Source organism: Tamandua tetradactyla, chromosome 6, assembly GCF_023851605.1.
Source record: "Tamandua tetradactyla isolate mTamTet1 chromosome 6, mTamTet1.pri, whole genome shotgun sequence".
NCBI classification, from domain to species: Eukaryota; Metazoa; Chordata; class Mammalia; order Pilosa; family Myrmecophagidae; genus Tamandua; species Tamandua tetradactyla.
In genome coordinates, this window is record NC_135332.1 from 161,146,361 (window position 1) to 161,161,977 (window position 15,617).

Below are 15,617 nucleotides of genomic sequence, written 5' to 3' on the forward strand. Positions count from 1 at the left end.
GACCAATTGAGCCCAGAACATAAATCATGGCTGATTGGAGGGACCTTTCTCCCACCAATTGGGGCTCCAGATGCTGGCCAAGCATTAGAAATGTCAATTCTGAGGACAAGGCTAAATTCCAGCATCTGAAAATGTCACCTTCAAGTTACTTTTGCCTTAGAACTGCAGGCGTGCTTATTAAAAATGCAGATCCCTGTGCCAAAGTTCAGGTCTGCAGGTTTACCATCTCCCGGATGGCATTCATTCTCGCTGACCTCTGAGAATCTCTGCACTGTTCGGTGTGGAGCATTAGAGATGAGATGTCTCAAGATTAAAATTTTCCTAGTCCTTCTCAGAAGAGGTTTCCATTAGATTAGTGATGCTTATAGAACGGTTATCACACAATGCATTAGCAGGGCATAAGCTCAAGCATAACTAACGTCGGTAAGAATTCCCCTTGTGGGTCTGGAGAATCAAATAAAGGCCTTGGAAAAAATTATGACAATGCACTTTAATGAGGAAGCGGCTAGTCTGATATTTGAAGCAACAACTGAGTAATGAACCCAGGTAGCCTTGCTTCAACAGCACCAAACTTTTTCCTTTAGCCGTTGTACTCAGCTTCACAGAAGCCTCCAAACCCTGAGGCTTAAGGGCTGCATCTGTCTGCATATGTGTGGCCTGTGTGATGGTGAAAACAGGTTTGAATCATAGGCCAGAGTTAACGATCAGGAGTGTTCACCTAATGATCAGATTCCTGGCCTCTCTTGATAAACCCGAAAATGTGACATTCCGGGTCTTCTTTCCTGAAGCAGCAGTTGGTGAGATTTTTTAGCAGATGCTCCCATGGTCCCACCTTCCTCCTTCACCCAGTTCACCATTGTCCTTCCTCACGCTCAGCTGCTGTGTGCATGGCCAGCTCACTTCCACCACCTGCCTGGCCTGTCTAAACATTTGCACCTACGATCTGAAGCACAGCTGCGAGGGAAGCAGGAGGAAGACAGAATGGGGAGATGCTCTGGGAGCACATTCTTGAAATAAGATCCCCTTTCGTAGTTCTGTGTTGACTTGTCAATGAACTATAATGTAAGAAAATGTTTGCAGGAAACATCATGAATTAAGACTATAAGATAGGAAAAAGTCAGACCACAATAAAAAGTTTTAAAAAAAATGGCTCTGCTTCAAATTGGCTCAGGCAGCCACTAATGGCCCACGTGTGAGCCACATCCCTTGAGCCCAAGCCCAGGACTTGCTTCCCATCCTCGTGGAATGTGGCTGTTTCTCTGTTTAGGTCCGTTTCCAGTTTTTAAAGGAGAGGAATAATCTTTAAAGAATCATTTTTATAGAAAAGAAAGGCACACTCTTGTGACTAGAGTGGCTGTTCAGAACTTGCCTTTGGGCTAGGACCCTCCCACAGGTGACTGCAGCGGGATTTGACTTCCATGAATTTTCCTTTTTGTTGTACTGTGTATCATTTGGAAGATCCTTAAAACCTGCAGTTCCTTTCTAATATGGTATGAAAAGTATTGCCAATGAACTATACCATTCTTTCATTTTAATAACTAAAAAAAAAATGAGAACTTACTCTGTGTAACGAACTGTTAGTGTATGGGTATTGGGGATGTTGTGAAGAAGGGAGACAGATTTTCTACCTTCGTTGATAGATAGCAGGGGTAGACAGAGAAGTGCAGGGAGCTACGAGAACGTATCTTGAGAAAATCAGACCTAGTAGTATAGGGTGGAGGTACGGAGCAGCATAATTTTCCTTTAAGAATTACACTTAGGATGAAATCTGAAAGGCAAGACAACTGGCTATGAGGTGAGCAAAAGGCAACGCAGGCAGAGGGACTAACGTGCGGAAAGGGGGGCAACATTCAGAGGGAGACCATCGTCCAGGATCCTGTAGGCATCTTGCTGAAATTCCCTTTTATAACCTGTAGTCTCTCCATTCTCATTTTGCATCCTACGTGTCAAAATTCATATTCTGAGCTCTATTTTCCTGATGTTCACCCTTTTCTCCCCCCTAACATTAGCCATCAATTATTGAATGCACACTACTTTAGGAACCTTAACATGCAACTCTACTTCACATAATCATAAAATTACAGGTTAGGTACCAAGGGCCCAGCTTTGTAGTTGTGTAAATCAAGGCCCAAGGCTACCCTTTTAAGAGGCAGAGTGAAGTTTCAAACTGGTGAATGAGTGTTCTTCCCATACTACTTGTCCTTCTCACATTTGAGTAAAAAGTGGTCCATCTTGGGTACCCAGCAGGATGCCAAGGATTACTACCAGAGTAAATGACATACCTTCTAGGATCACTGTTGATAGCTGAAGATTGTGGTGGGAGAACCATTACGTTTATAAATTTCTTTCATCTATGCACCCATTCAGTTACTGTGTGCTCAGTGGGCAATCCCTCAGAAGGGTGTTCTGTAAAGATTTGGCCCTGACATCAGCACTTTTGAGAACCCCTTGCTGTACATGATCTGCCCCCTGTACCTCTCTGACCTTATTTCATGGGGAAGGTCTGAAGAGAATAGGTAGAATTAGTTGTTTCAGGTGGATTAAGTTAAGGTGCATGTAGTCCCTCCAAATGGTGATCATCCAGCATGAGGGAATAGGACTAATCAGAGGCTTGAATGCAAAGGTAGGTGAACTTCAAACTACCGAATGCCCTGGTTTTCAGTAGGCTTCTCAGATGGACTGGGAGATCTGCAGCTGCTCACTCCCCTATTTTGCTTAGCATCCCAAGGCTATATGCCCATGGCATGTTACAGTTTGTATATGCTGAAGTTTAGGGCTATATCTACGTGCTAAAGCTACCTCAGCATTAGCCATTTGTTAGCTTTGTTTCAATCTTAATATATTTTAACACATAAATATTATACAACTATCAAAGTTCCAGATCACATGCTTCTCTGTTACAAAGAAAGTGAGACAAACTATTCTTGTCTTCCTTTTTCTTAAGTCAAAGTCCTTTTATGCAAAATACAGTTATTTGTATGGGTAATTATTCTAGATAAGGTAAGTAAAAGGTGAGGGTTTGTTAACTTCTTTGATCAACCTTTTCCTGAGGAATACCACCACCAACTGAATAACCAATAATCCAAAATTTACAGCTTATAACACAACTTTTATTAGAAAAGTTATACATAACATAGCATCAACTATTTTCAAGAACAATATTAAACCCGATAGGCAACAAAAACCAGACTAACAAAATGTGTAACAAGAAACTAATGACCTTTCTATAATCAAACATTCAATTATCTACAATGTCTTTTTACAAGGGGAAAAAACCCATGGTTTACAGGCACATAATATTGAAAATAAAGCTGCAATAGCAATTTATACAATTACCATTCTCAAGAAACTGAATCATTAAAACAGTAATTACGAGCTCACAAATTTAAAACATTTCACATAATTTAAAAATTATTGGGTATACACTGAAGTCTGAGTTTCAAAAGTGATTTTCTTCCCCACAAAGTGCCAACACTTAAGCTAGGACTTTCAGTGTGAGTAATTTTGCCCTAAAAAGTTAAGACATGTCTTGATAATCATAATAGTCACATAATTTCTGTGCTATCTGGTCTGTTAATTATAAAGCCTTTATTTCGGTGTGTGTGTGTTTCTTCACTTAAATTACAGGAAACCGGAGAGGATTTCTGTCGCGAAGCTATTAAAATAAAGTTCCAAACACAGGAGAGTGTGCAACACTGGAAAAAGAGACCAGTACTAAAACTTGTAATAAATATCAGGGAAGCCATTAATTTCTACAGCATTGTCTGCTTAAGGATTAAGTCAATGAGGTGTATGATTTTTCATCAGTCTGTCCTTATAATACGCGTGGTAATTCCTATTTCCATGATCTGAATATTCATACAAATTTATCCTAACATCTTTTCAAAACTTTGATTTACAGCTTCTGGAAAGTTATAAACTCTTCATAGTCATTCTACTCTTAAAAAAGTCTATTTCTACTCATTTTGAAGCCTCATTGTAATAAGAGATTTCAGGATAGCAAGGTTCATCATGAGGGCTCAATTGGAATGATTAGCAAAATAGAACACTTTAAATCAGTAAGTCCTATCTTTTTGTAGCTGAAAGGAATCAGTTACAGCACAATTTCATATATACCCTTGTTTATTATGGAATTATAGTTTAAAACATACCTCAAGAGGATGAATGAATTTTGTCGTTTCAGGTACCACCCTAAGCACAATGATTAACAATGAAGATTGCCTGTGTTACTGATATAAAAGGAGAATTTCTGTCAAAAGATTCACGCTATAGTTTTTAATGAAACTGTCAGGTATTTTCCCAGACAGGTTTACCTTTTCAGAGCAGTAATGGAGAATTAAGATAAAAATCATGACTTTAACTGCCATTCCACATTATTTCATGCACCATTATTGCACACATCTGTTCTGTTAAAATAATCTCCCGGGTCCTTTGGTGCTTGTTTTCTCCATCAGAATACAAACACAATCCATATAAGCAGTTTCCTTAAAAATGAAATCGATAAATTTAAAATACTGGAAAAAAAGATGAAAGAAAAAGGCAGAGACTTTGTACAGACAAAAATCTAAACCTTCTTGGGGGTATTGTGTGCCCTGCACATGGGGGCAATTTGTACAAACTAGTGAAATTAACACTAGCTATAATGCTTGTAGCTGCTCAAATAATATGGAATCTTGGTCCAGGTGTTGCAATGATGTCGCTATATGGTTCTTCCTGCGTCAGCTCAATAGCTTGCTGCTTTTTTAGAACCAAGAAGCTGTAGAACTTTGCTGCAGCCTGTTTTCTGTTTGTGTTTCTACATAATTCAAGCAAACTGATAGATTCAGCTCCGGTTTTAGCAAGAGCTCGCTGAAATAAAACAAACAAAAAAAAATGAATTAAATGGAGTAAACTGCACAATAAAAAAGTAATTTAAAACGGCTGATAATATTGGTTTTATTAGAAAATGTGTATTGTTTTTTGTGTATTTTGTTCTGTAAGGGTTTGTGATTGGATTTTAAAATAATCATCCTAATTTTAAATAGGAAGGTTCTTTCAAACCAGTTACTGGATAAACACATTAGAATAAATGATTAACCATAAGTAAAATTTATAAGGAAGAATACACTGAATTTTATGTTTTCAGAGACTCATTTAATCATTCTCTTGAATTAGAGAATTCATGTACTGTAATGTGATACAACAGTAAAATACCACACGTATAGTTCTTAAAATTTCATCTTATTTTTAAAATGCATCTGTCTTCTGAATCCATTTTAGTAAACTCTGAATGTCTTTCTGGAATTTCATAGATTTAAGGAATTATGCTATCTGACCATATTAAGGTCCAAGGATAACTGACATTGGAGGCTAAACAATGGTTCAACAAATTTAATGATTCAACACATTAAACCTGCCCAACAAAAACGAGATACAGATGAACAAACAAATTCAACAAAACATCACCACAATTCTAATTTTTAGGATAACCACGGAGAAGTATTCATCTGAATGCTTTTCAGGCTTAGCCTAACAGACAGTTTAATGTAGTTCTGGCAAAAGATACTCTTTCCAAAGGTATACTTTCTGGCGATAGTATGAAGCTGTTTTTGAGGGAGAAAAGCCAAAACCTTTGTTAAGTATTTTTCTCTAAGATTACACAGGCATACCTGAAGACCATGAAGCATCTGCTGAGTTCTTTTGTTCCATCTTCTTTCTTCTTGATCCTGATCACCCCCTGAAGCATCTTCATCCTGAATAAAAATGACAAATTTTTTCTATCTTTCTTGAAAGCTCCAAATTAATTTAACTGATTTTTTAAAAATTTTTAAAATGTTTTTTTACTTACAGAAAATTGTCTGATACTGCTAGAAATCACTTAGTACCTAAATTTGGAAGTCTATGAAAAAAATGAGTCTACTGTATTTCCAAGCAAACATTCAGGAGAATATACCATTTATTCCTTGTGCTGGATATAAATCAATTATGACACTAACTATACTGTTTACTTCATGTGACTTTAACTTTTTGGTAGCATAAATTTCTAGATGATTTATTTTTCTGACAGAAACTCTTAAACCCACTGTGGACCAGGATCAAAGAACATGCAAATTACATCGAGTTAAATAGAACTGCTCTATGTTTTTGAAGAAAAAAAAAAAGGGCTAAAGTCCATAATGCAGTCAATTCTTGTTACTTGTGGAATTCCATATTGGCAAATTTGCCTGCTCACTAAAATTTATTTGTAAACTCCAAATCAATACCTGTGGTGGCAAACACACCCAGAGCAGTGAAAATTTTGAGTTGCCTGATACACATGTTCTGAGCTGAGGTCAAACAAGGTGAATCTGTCTTCTTGTTTCCGCTCTGTGAACAAGTGTCCTTTTCATGGTATATTTACCATCACATTTTCTGCAATTTTTTTGGTGATTTCACTGTTTAAAATGGCCTCCAAGCATAGTGATAAAGTACTGTCTAGGGTTCCTAAAACACAAGAATGCTGTAATGTGCCTTGCGGAAAACATACATATCTTAGATAAGCTTCATTCAGGCATGAATTATAGTGCTGTTGGTGTTGAGTTCAATGTTAATGAATCAATTGTATCTTAAAAAGGTGTCTTTAAATAGAAAACACATAAAACTAAATTGCATATTGAATGGCTGTCAAAAATTTTACGACCAGAGACTCACAGGAACCTACCCTTGTATTTCCCCTAGTAGCAATAGTTCAGTATTTGCTAATTCAGTGTTTGTGGGGACTGTAGAGACCGTTCTCCACCTATGTTCAGAATCGACTACAGATTTTACTTGAGCCACCCAGTTCCTAAGCCCCTGCCCTTCAGGATTGCTTTCTGATTTTTGAAACTCTGAAGCTAGTGTAGGCAGTAGATAAGAAGCTCCCAGGATGTGCTGGGATATACCACACTGCAAAGAGTTAGGATTCAAGAGCCTCACAGGTAACAGAAGGCACACCAATTTCTAATACTGACTGAAAACCAAGTCTGAGATAATGTGACCTCCCTCTAGGACATAGGATGCAGTAGCTTTTGAGCTAAATAATGGTTTTAAAACAGTGTAGTATTCATACTTAAGACAGCACCAAACATGGTCACTTTGAAATAAGAACAGACATAAAAAACTTATTTAAATCCTTAGCATTTAATTTTTGAAGAAATCTAAAAAGCTTCTATGCTATTTGGAAGACAAAAGGCCTAAGTAAAATAATTGCTACAGCATCAAATAGAAGAATAGTAAATTCTAAGTCTTATACAAAAACCTCAATGCTCCACAAATAAGGAAAAAGGAAGAGTAACAAACATTCCCAGGAAAAGAAAATCCATTTAAGTATCTCCACTTAAAAAAAAAAAGTCATTCAAGCCTTCACTCAGTTTCTTTTAGCCAAGCCATGTTTCATCCCAATCTATTTAAAACAAAAATGAAAATAAAGCCCACACAAATGGAAAATGTCTGCTTATCAGATTTCCAGGCCACAGACAGAGAAGAGGTTATACCAGACACAGATGCTAATAGCAGTAAGAATTGACTGTTGACCACAAGATAATAAAAAGCAGCTATAAGCAATTTAAAAGTCAAGCAAGGTATCAGTGCAAAGGCAGTCTTATGTCCTTCAAAAGCCCACAACTGAGCCAAAGAGTTATAGCATGGCATAAAATTTGATGTTCCTAATGATGATCTACCTATACCTTTAATAATTTGGTTAAATTTGTTTATATTCAAATGTTTTTTATCAATCTGATGCTTAACATCAATTAATTCAGTTTCAAAGAGAAAGTAAAGGAGGGAGCAGTTTGAACAGTTCTGCTACATCTAGAATAGGAATTCAGACATTAACTATGTTTTTAATGAAGTTTCCCTACCTCTTCCTCTTCTTCATCTTCTTTCTCTTTCTCTTTTTCCTTCTCCTTTTCTGGCAGAAGTTCTAGCTCTGGTATTAGCTGACAGATATTTGGAGGCTCTTCTGGAGGGAGTTCGACAGGGGGTATTTCCATCTGCTCAACCTGCTGAGGCTTAAAGCAATAAATATAAGGCAATATAAGATACAAGATTAAAGGGTAGTTTAATTATGCAAATATATAGCAACTGAAGCTTTCAGGATGGAAAGAAATACTGGGTCCTATTTCCATACTTTCCCCACAAACAAACTTTTTAAAATAATCTTTTCATTGTATAACATACATACAAAGCAAAGAAATAAAAAAGCAATAGTTTTCAAAGCACTCTTTGACAAGTAGTTACAGGACAGATCCCAGAGTTTGTCATGGGCTACCATATGATCCTCTCAGATTTTTCCTTCTAGCTGCTCCAGAATATAGGAGGCTAGAAGGTATAAATACTTATCAAATCACAACTGACTTTTTTTCCGTGAAAAATAACACACATACAAAAAAGCAATAAATTTCAAAGCACAGCACCACAATTAGTTGAACATATTTCAGAGTGTGACATGGGTTACAATTCTACAATTTTAGATTTTTACTTCTAGCTGCTCTAAGATACTGGAAACTAAAAGAGATACTAATTTAATGATTCAGCAACCATTTTCACTTGTTAAATTCTATCTTTTCTGTATAATTCCACCATCACCTTTGATCTTTCTATCCCTCTCTTTAGGGGTGTTTGGGTTCTGGCCATTCTAACTTTTTCATGCTGGAAGAGTCTGTCAATAATACGGGGTAAAGAGATGGAAGATGTTCTGAAGAGGCTGGGCCTTCTAGGTTTCAGGACTTATCTGGTCCAGGGACCCCATCTGGAGGTTGTAGGTTTCTGGTTAGTTACACTAGTGCATGGAACCCTCCCACAATCAATCTTTGATTACAGTATGTATCTTATTTGTTTTTCCTTTATACTATAAAGCTACAACATTAAAGCAGCTTACAACAGAGATCACCCATTACGTTATTCTGCAACAAGTGTTTTATTTTTATACTCATTTTTTAGGAATCATTTAAAACCACATGAAAAATTAGCAAATAACAAAACTATAAATAGCAAAAAAATAAAAGAAAGTAACTTTCTACAGTAGCATTTTAGATAAAAACAAAAAACCAGATTCCATGGCAATCCCAAAGGTCTCACATTAATTTGCCTAGCACTATCAAGTATTATTGCCTATGGTTATTAAAACTTAAAAGCAGAAGCTTGGACTCTTGAGTAAGAACCTTGGAGCTCTTATGGCAGCAAATAAAGGAATGAGATGAGTATTTTTTAGATCCAGTTCTATTTTCTTTCTCAGGCTTAATATAAACAGACCAGAAAAATGACAGGGAAACAACTGCCAGAAGGAGAGAGGTGATAGAGTCACGCGACCCATGACTCATCCCCATTCCTATTCCTGAGCTCTTAATAGCAAAACGCTCTGACAACTCCTTATTTACCCGAGGAACCAGAGGACTAGTTCTGAAAACTGGCAAAGAGCACTTTTTAGGCCAAAACTTCTTGATGAAGGCTAAGCTAGAAGCCTGAGGTTATCAAAAAGCCTCCCTTTACTCAAATTAATTTGTTCTATAAACTTAAAGCTGGGAAGTCCTAAAACAAACTCTACTTTCTTTATACTTTAGTATCCTGTTCTAAGTGAATTTAATGGTAGCCAAAGACTGAATGAAGTAGCTAGACGTTGCTTTTTTTCAGCTATTTTAGAATCTGATTACTTACTAAGATAGCCTAACACCACCTAGTACTGGAGACCCTCAGGAGTGTTTGCTAGAAAATAAATTAGAGCCAAGTTTGGAACCTTGGATTCCACATTAACCAAGAATGCTCACTTTGGGCCATTCTGAAGCAGGACTCTTCAATATTGAGAGTCAAAAAGACATACAAGTCTCACAAAGCATCTTCTCCAACTTCAGAAATTATGTTGATAACCTTAACTGCCATTCTTTTCTAGATCCATTCTTTGCCATACTCTGCCTAAGACCAAGGAACTTCAAAAGGTTCTCTACATATCACTTGCTACTACTAGGAATCTAAAACAATGAACTGAACAGTCCAAATGTCTTGATAGATAAATTTGCTTACTTACAGGCATCACAGGCTCTGGGTCAACTTGTCCAGCCTTCCGCTTAACTCCCTGAGGTGGTGGTGGGGGCATGGTTGACTCATCTAAGTTTGTTCTGCTAGTTTCCATCACAGATTCCTGGAGGCGGCTTGGCTCTTCCAAAATGGGCTCATCTGCAATTAGTTATATGAAAAGATGATGTACATCATACAATTTTGAACAACTTTTTAGAACCATTTACTTTATGTACACTAAGATATAAGTACTTTCTCTTAAGAAGACCAGATAAAATTTCACCTCTACAGAGATTACTCAATTATTTTACATACTTAAAGGTAGGAAGGAGTTTTAAGAGTATAAATCCCACCTCCAGTCCAATACAGGACAATCCTTCAGCAGGCTGTCACCTAGGAGCCTTGAAAACAGAAAGTTTCATCTCTAACAAAGCAATTGGATATAATGCATTTCCCTGTCAAAAAATTTGAGTACAGCCCTTCATTCCTGATCTCTTTTACTCTGGCAGGACACAAGGTACATTTTAGGCCAGATACTCATTTAAACTTTATCAGGGAACTATTCCAATAGAACGAACCAATAACATCACGTTGCTGATGTTGCTGTTGCTGATCATCTCTGGGAACCTCTGGATTTTCAAATTCTTTAAGGAACTCATCCAAATTATCAGCCTCTCCTCCTTTCCTCCTTTTTCTGAGGTCTTCTGGTACAAGTGGTGTAAGACAGCGTGTAAAGAGCTATAGAGAAAATGAATTAAGAAAAAAAATTAATTATTAAAGACAAAAAACAAAAAACACACTAACTGAAAACCTACCACCGACATTTCTATTTTCTCTTGTTTTTAAAAAGACAGTTGTTAACAGTGCACACATTTTTATACTCATGCACTTAAAACAACCCAATTGGAATCATATCAAATAGCTTTACATCATATTTGTTTCACATTTATTAGATGGCAATCTTTTTAACTATTTTTATTGGTTGCATAATATCTGACTGAATAGATACATAACTCACACAAAAAGGTTCTCTTTTTTCAATATTTTAGGTTCCTTTTTTCCCCCTTTAAACTGTAAACACTATAATAAACATGTTCATGGCAGTGGTTTTCTCTGTATTTTGAATTTCTTCCTTAGGAAAAACTTCTAATAGTGAGACTACTGATCAACAAATATAAATATCTTAAGGATCATTTTCCAAATGATATATTTCAGTGCTTCCAACAAAGAGCAGTTTCACCATAACCTTGGTGCTTTGGAGGACATCAGATTTAGAATACAGTGAAATATACAGCAAAATCAATTGGTTCCATGCATATTTCCATTTTATACAAGTCTAACAGCACTGTTTCACTCATCAGACTCCTCTGTAACTTGTTTTGTAATAGTCTGGAAACCAATGAGAATAGAAAAGTGAAAAATTCTCTTATAGAGTCATATTCTCTATTGTGGGAAAAGTTTTACTCAGAAAATGTGTAAATACTGCACATTTGAAACAGTAGAAACTAAGGCAAGATAACTAATAGTTTATTTTAAAAGGGTGAAGAGAAAAACCATTATTAAAAACTTCAGAGACTTTTTAATATAGGGAACACTCATTCTATATCTCTTAAAAATGTTACTGTCATTTTATTTCAATACAATGTGCTATGGATATTCTTGATAAGAATACAGCCATCAAAAGTTCAGGTTATAGTACATTGTGATTTAAGGGAGGAAAAAAAAGTTGCCAGTCAAACGATAACCTGACCCAAAACGATTCAAAATTTTCAGAATTTTATTTTTTTTAAAAAGATAAAAATGTATATGAGTATTAAAAATTCTGCAAATTATATTACCTTCAGTAGTCTATTGTTCCACAAAGGCTGAGCAGGTAAAGAGAAAAGTTTTTCCACTCCTCCTGTCTCTTTCCACATCATCAATTTCTTGGTGGGTGGTGCCAGATCCAAAGTAGTAACAATATCAGAATAATCACTAAGTTGGGCTCTTATTGTCTTGCTATCCAACTCCTTGACACTGTCAACAATTAGCTTTCTCTTCCTCTTGGCTTTTGTTTCTTTGACTGGAATGAAAAAAGAAAATAAGGTCATTTTCTTGACAGAGCAGCATTAAATATACAGCAACTATACCTGGTTTTCATTATATCCCTGCTTTTCTACAAACAGACTTTAGCAGAAAAGCTAAGCTTCATGAGGGGGGCTAGAATTTATTAAGTGATGTTTCCAAAGCACCTACAACAGAAGTTGGCACACAGTAGATGCTCAATAAAAAACTGCCAAATAAATGAATAGGTATAGACTTCTAACACAAAACGAGTAAACTAAATGCAAGAGTCAGTACTTTTTTGCCCATGTAGTTTTATAGTATAAACAATGAACATATACTTGATTCAGACTTTGGCTCAAGTTCTGGGTTCTACCATTTACTAGCTGTGTGACTACAAAGAACTGTTAAATTCACTTTATGTCTATTTTCTCATTTGAAACAGTGCCCATGACCCAGGGGCTGTAAGATACTTAGCTTAATTTCTGGTATAGATTACGTCCTGTGTAAATGGTTGTGATCACTATTATGGGATTAAATAAATCCCTCAAGATTTCATACTGTCAAACCGGTATGCCGTATATATTTTTACACATAAAATACACATATGGTTCAAAATCTGAAAGATGTCTTATAATGACAGCTTTTCTCTAATCTCAAGTCATCCAGCTACTGAGTTCCATTCCCTGAAAGTAAAATTCCTAGTTCTTAGAATGACCAACAAGGCTTGTCTATGCTATTTTAAATACCATAGTACTTTTTATCACCCTTACCTTTTACAGTTCTCTGTAATATTTGTCACTAATAGATAATACAAACGATATTTTACATATTGACTTTATTACCCATGTTTCTCTAACTGGTATTTAAATTCCATGAGGATAGGTTATCAGACGAAGTCACACTTTTTTAGTGATCAGATTTTCAATAGGAAAACTGAAAAGTGAATTCTGTTCCACTTAAAAACAACTGCCTTGAACCATATAAAATTGATTCCAAATATTCCACACCACTGTTTTCCTTTAATCATTAAGAAATTTGAAAATTTCACATCTAAATTACTTAGTATAAATTGCTTCCCTTACTCTGAAGTAGCCACCCACTTAAATAAGGTGTTTGGCTCTATTTCTTAATAAGTACTAAAAGAAATACTAATTTCAGAAACTTTGATTTTTGATATCAAATATTTGCTATTTTCAGTATTTAGACTTTCCCAAATTGGCGACCCAAAGTACAGATTCTAGAACTCTAGAAGATGATTCTTGGTCAATTCTATACTTCATTGGAAAATGCCCTGCAATCTGGAAGGTCTTCTAATTGTTATACATGCGATCTATCATTTTAGGAACCCGAAAAGACTAAACTACATACTAGGAGAAAACCTGCTCTATACTTTTTTATATTTCATAGCAAAAGATACTCAAATTATAACTGAGTACAATAAAGATCCATGACATGTGACTATGACAAAGCAGAAAGCAGCTTACTTATCAAAAATGACAGCAGATTAGTGGTTAAGCAAGAGCCAGAACTAGGACTTATTCTCTTTAAGTTTTATAAATCAAAAAGTTCGTTTGCTCACCAGTTATATCGATAGGTTCCAAAGCAAATGCTTCTTCCTCATTGGGAACAAGTGTTGTTTGATCAGTCATAGTTGGCATTGGTTCAACAGGATCCACTGAATCAGGACTATCAGGTCCACCCACTATAAATAAAACATGGTCACAAATGCTTGGATATTTTATATTCTATCACTGGGGAAAATATCCCTCTTGAAATAAAAAGAAACCCTGTTGGTACCAAGAAAAGAACTCTGCTAGTTATGAGGAAGCCTCTCCAGAATTGAAACCAATTGACTAAAAAATGGGGAGAGACATAGGACCAAAATAAGATACTAGTAATCAATCACAAGCACTGTTTTAAAGGACGTTTTTATTTATAGTTCATGAAAAAGCTAAAATTTTTTGTTTCTCATCTTTTATGTTAGATATTTTTTCAGAAGACATACAAATTCCTACAATCACCAAACATGAAATGCTTACTTGATACGTTATCATCCTCATCCATATCATCATGTGCAGGCTGCTCTGGCAACATCACCCCTGCCTCAGAGAGGGCAGGAGGATCATCAAAGATACCACCATCATTATTACTAATAAGTTTGTCATCTGAAATAGGGAAAGTAGTTTAGTTATAATTTGAACAAGGAATGCTTCAAGAACAACAGCCACCCACTAGAAAAATAAAACTTAAAATACATTATGAAAAAATGGATTAAATTTAACACTGCATTCAATCTGCATTTGTTTCTCCTTCAAGGTAGTTCATAAGTATATAAAAGAGTAAATGCAGTAATTTCTCATTTATATTTTCTACTTCAGATTTTATATAACAATTAGTCACAATCCATATATGTAGCTAGATATGTGGCTCAAGACCCAGAATTAGCAACTGCTCCAAAACATCACAAGTGAATAAAGAAGTTGCTAGACTATCCATGATGTTGTGACCTACCTAATATACCACCATCATTTCCTTCTCCAAAATTGTCATCCTTATACTGGTCTTCATATTCTAAATGATTAATTTTTTCATTCAGATTGCTGGTGCTCTGCTCAGGTTCAAGTAAGAGGTTGGAAGCACTAGTGCTTACTAGCATGTCATCATCCTCAAAAGCACTGCCTTCTCTCATTATCTCACGATCATCCATTCCAAAGTCGCCTGAAAAATTTTTATTAAGTTATTAGTTGAAAAAATTAGAAATATTATAGTCACAAGAGAAAGCAGCTAATAATCATTACAATTAGAATGTCACATTTGTTTACTGATGTATTCTTTGCATGTTAAATACTAGTTTAAACTTCAAATTTTCAGCATCTAAATTTCACAAACTGATTTAATTACGCACAATTTATTATGATGAGCAAATTTAATCTTGGACTCTAATTTAGGTTACCCCTAAATGTTAGGTAAATCTAAATATGTATGCATATTTGTTAGGTTGTATTAACATTCAGACAAACTTTTTTGTTATAACATGTTATCAAGAAAAGATTTTGGCTTGCTATCATTTTTGAATACTTAGGTTTTCAGGTAGTAGTTACACAATGTAACTGTTCCAAAAAAAGCCTAGTTTAGAAGTGAGCATTACACATCAATGTTGTAATTTTTAACATAAATCAATACACAGGTTCTACCATTGAGTATGGGAGGCAAGAATAGGCAAACAATGAACTCTAAGTTTGGAGCATAAATGGAAAAATGATGATTAATACACTGATAGCAAGGCAAAGTCTTTCCTTGATAAAAATGCTTTAGATGAGGTTTTGTGTTTTTCTGTTAATGTGATGTAACATGTTTAGTTTTCTTGTTGAATTTGCTAGTACTGCCAGCTGGTAATTATAACATAGCTAATGGCTAGCAATTTGTGTGTCTATTACCAAAATCATTTTCCTGTAGGATACTGATGTTTCCAACTTCTTCTCTCATGGTTATCTCTTCCACTCTACTCTGGTTTAGGCTGAACTGCTGGGCCACATCAATGTCACTTTAAAAGAAGTTCAAAT

The 15,617-nt window shown here is 35.6% G+C and overlaps 1 protein-coding gene across 5 annotated transcripts in view; it reads right to left on the reverse strand.

The window, feature by feature from the left end:
- Positions 1–3,088: 3,088 nt before the first annotated feature.
- The window catches only part of RAD21 (RAD21 cohesin complex component), a 28,864-nt gene continuing 16,335 nt past the window's right edge, over positions 3,089–15,617 (reverse strand). For all 5 annotated transcript variants that reach the window (XM_077167524.1, XM_077167523.1, XM_077167525.1 and 2 more), the window contains exons 5-14: positions 15,492–15,598; positions 14,566–14,772; positions 14,094–14,219; positions 13,634–13,756; positions 11,847–12,070; positions 10,587–10,746; positions 10,019–10,167; positions 7,857–8,006; positions 5,649–5,732; positions 3,089–4,848 (exon numbers count right to left, since the gene is read on the reverse strand). In XM_077167524.1, coding sequence (XP_077023639.1) covers positions 4,657–4,848; positions 5,649–5,732; positions 7,857–8,006; positions 10,019–10,167; positions 10,587–10,746; positions 11,847–12,070; positions 13,634–13,756; positions 14,094–14,219; positions 14,566–14,772; positions 15,492–15,598 — 1,522 coding nt within the window. In that variant the 3' untranslated portion in view covers positions 3,089–4,656. The remainder of the gene's footprint in view (positions 4,849–5,648; positions 5,733–7,856; positions 8,007–10,018; positions 10,168–10,586; positions 10,747–11,846; positions 12,071–13,633; positions 13,757–14,093; positions 14,220–14,565; positions 14,773–15,491; positions 15,599–15,617) is intronic.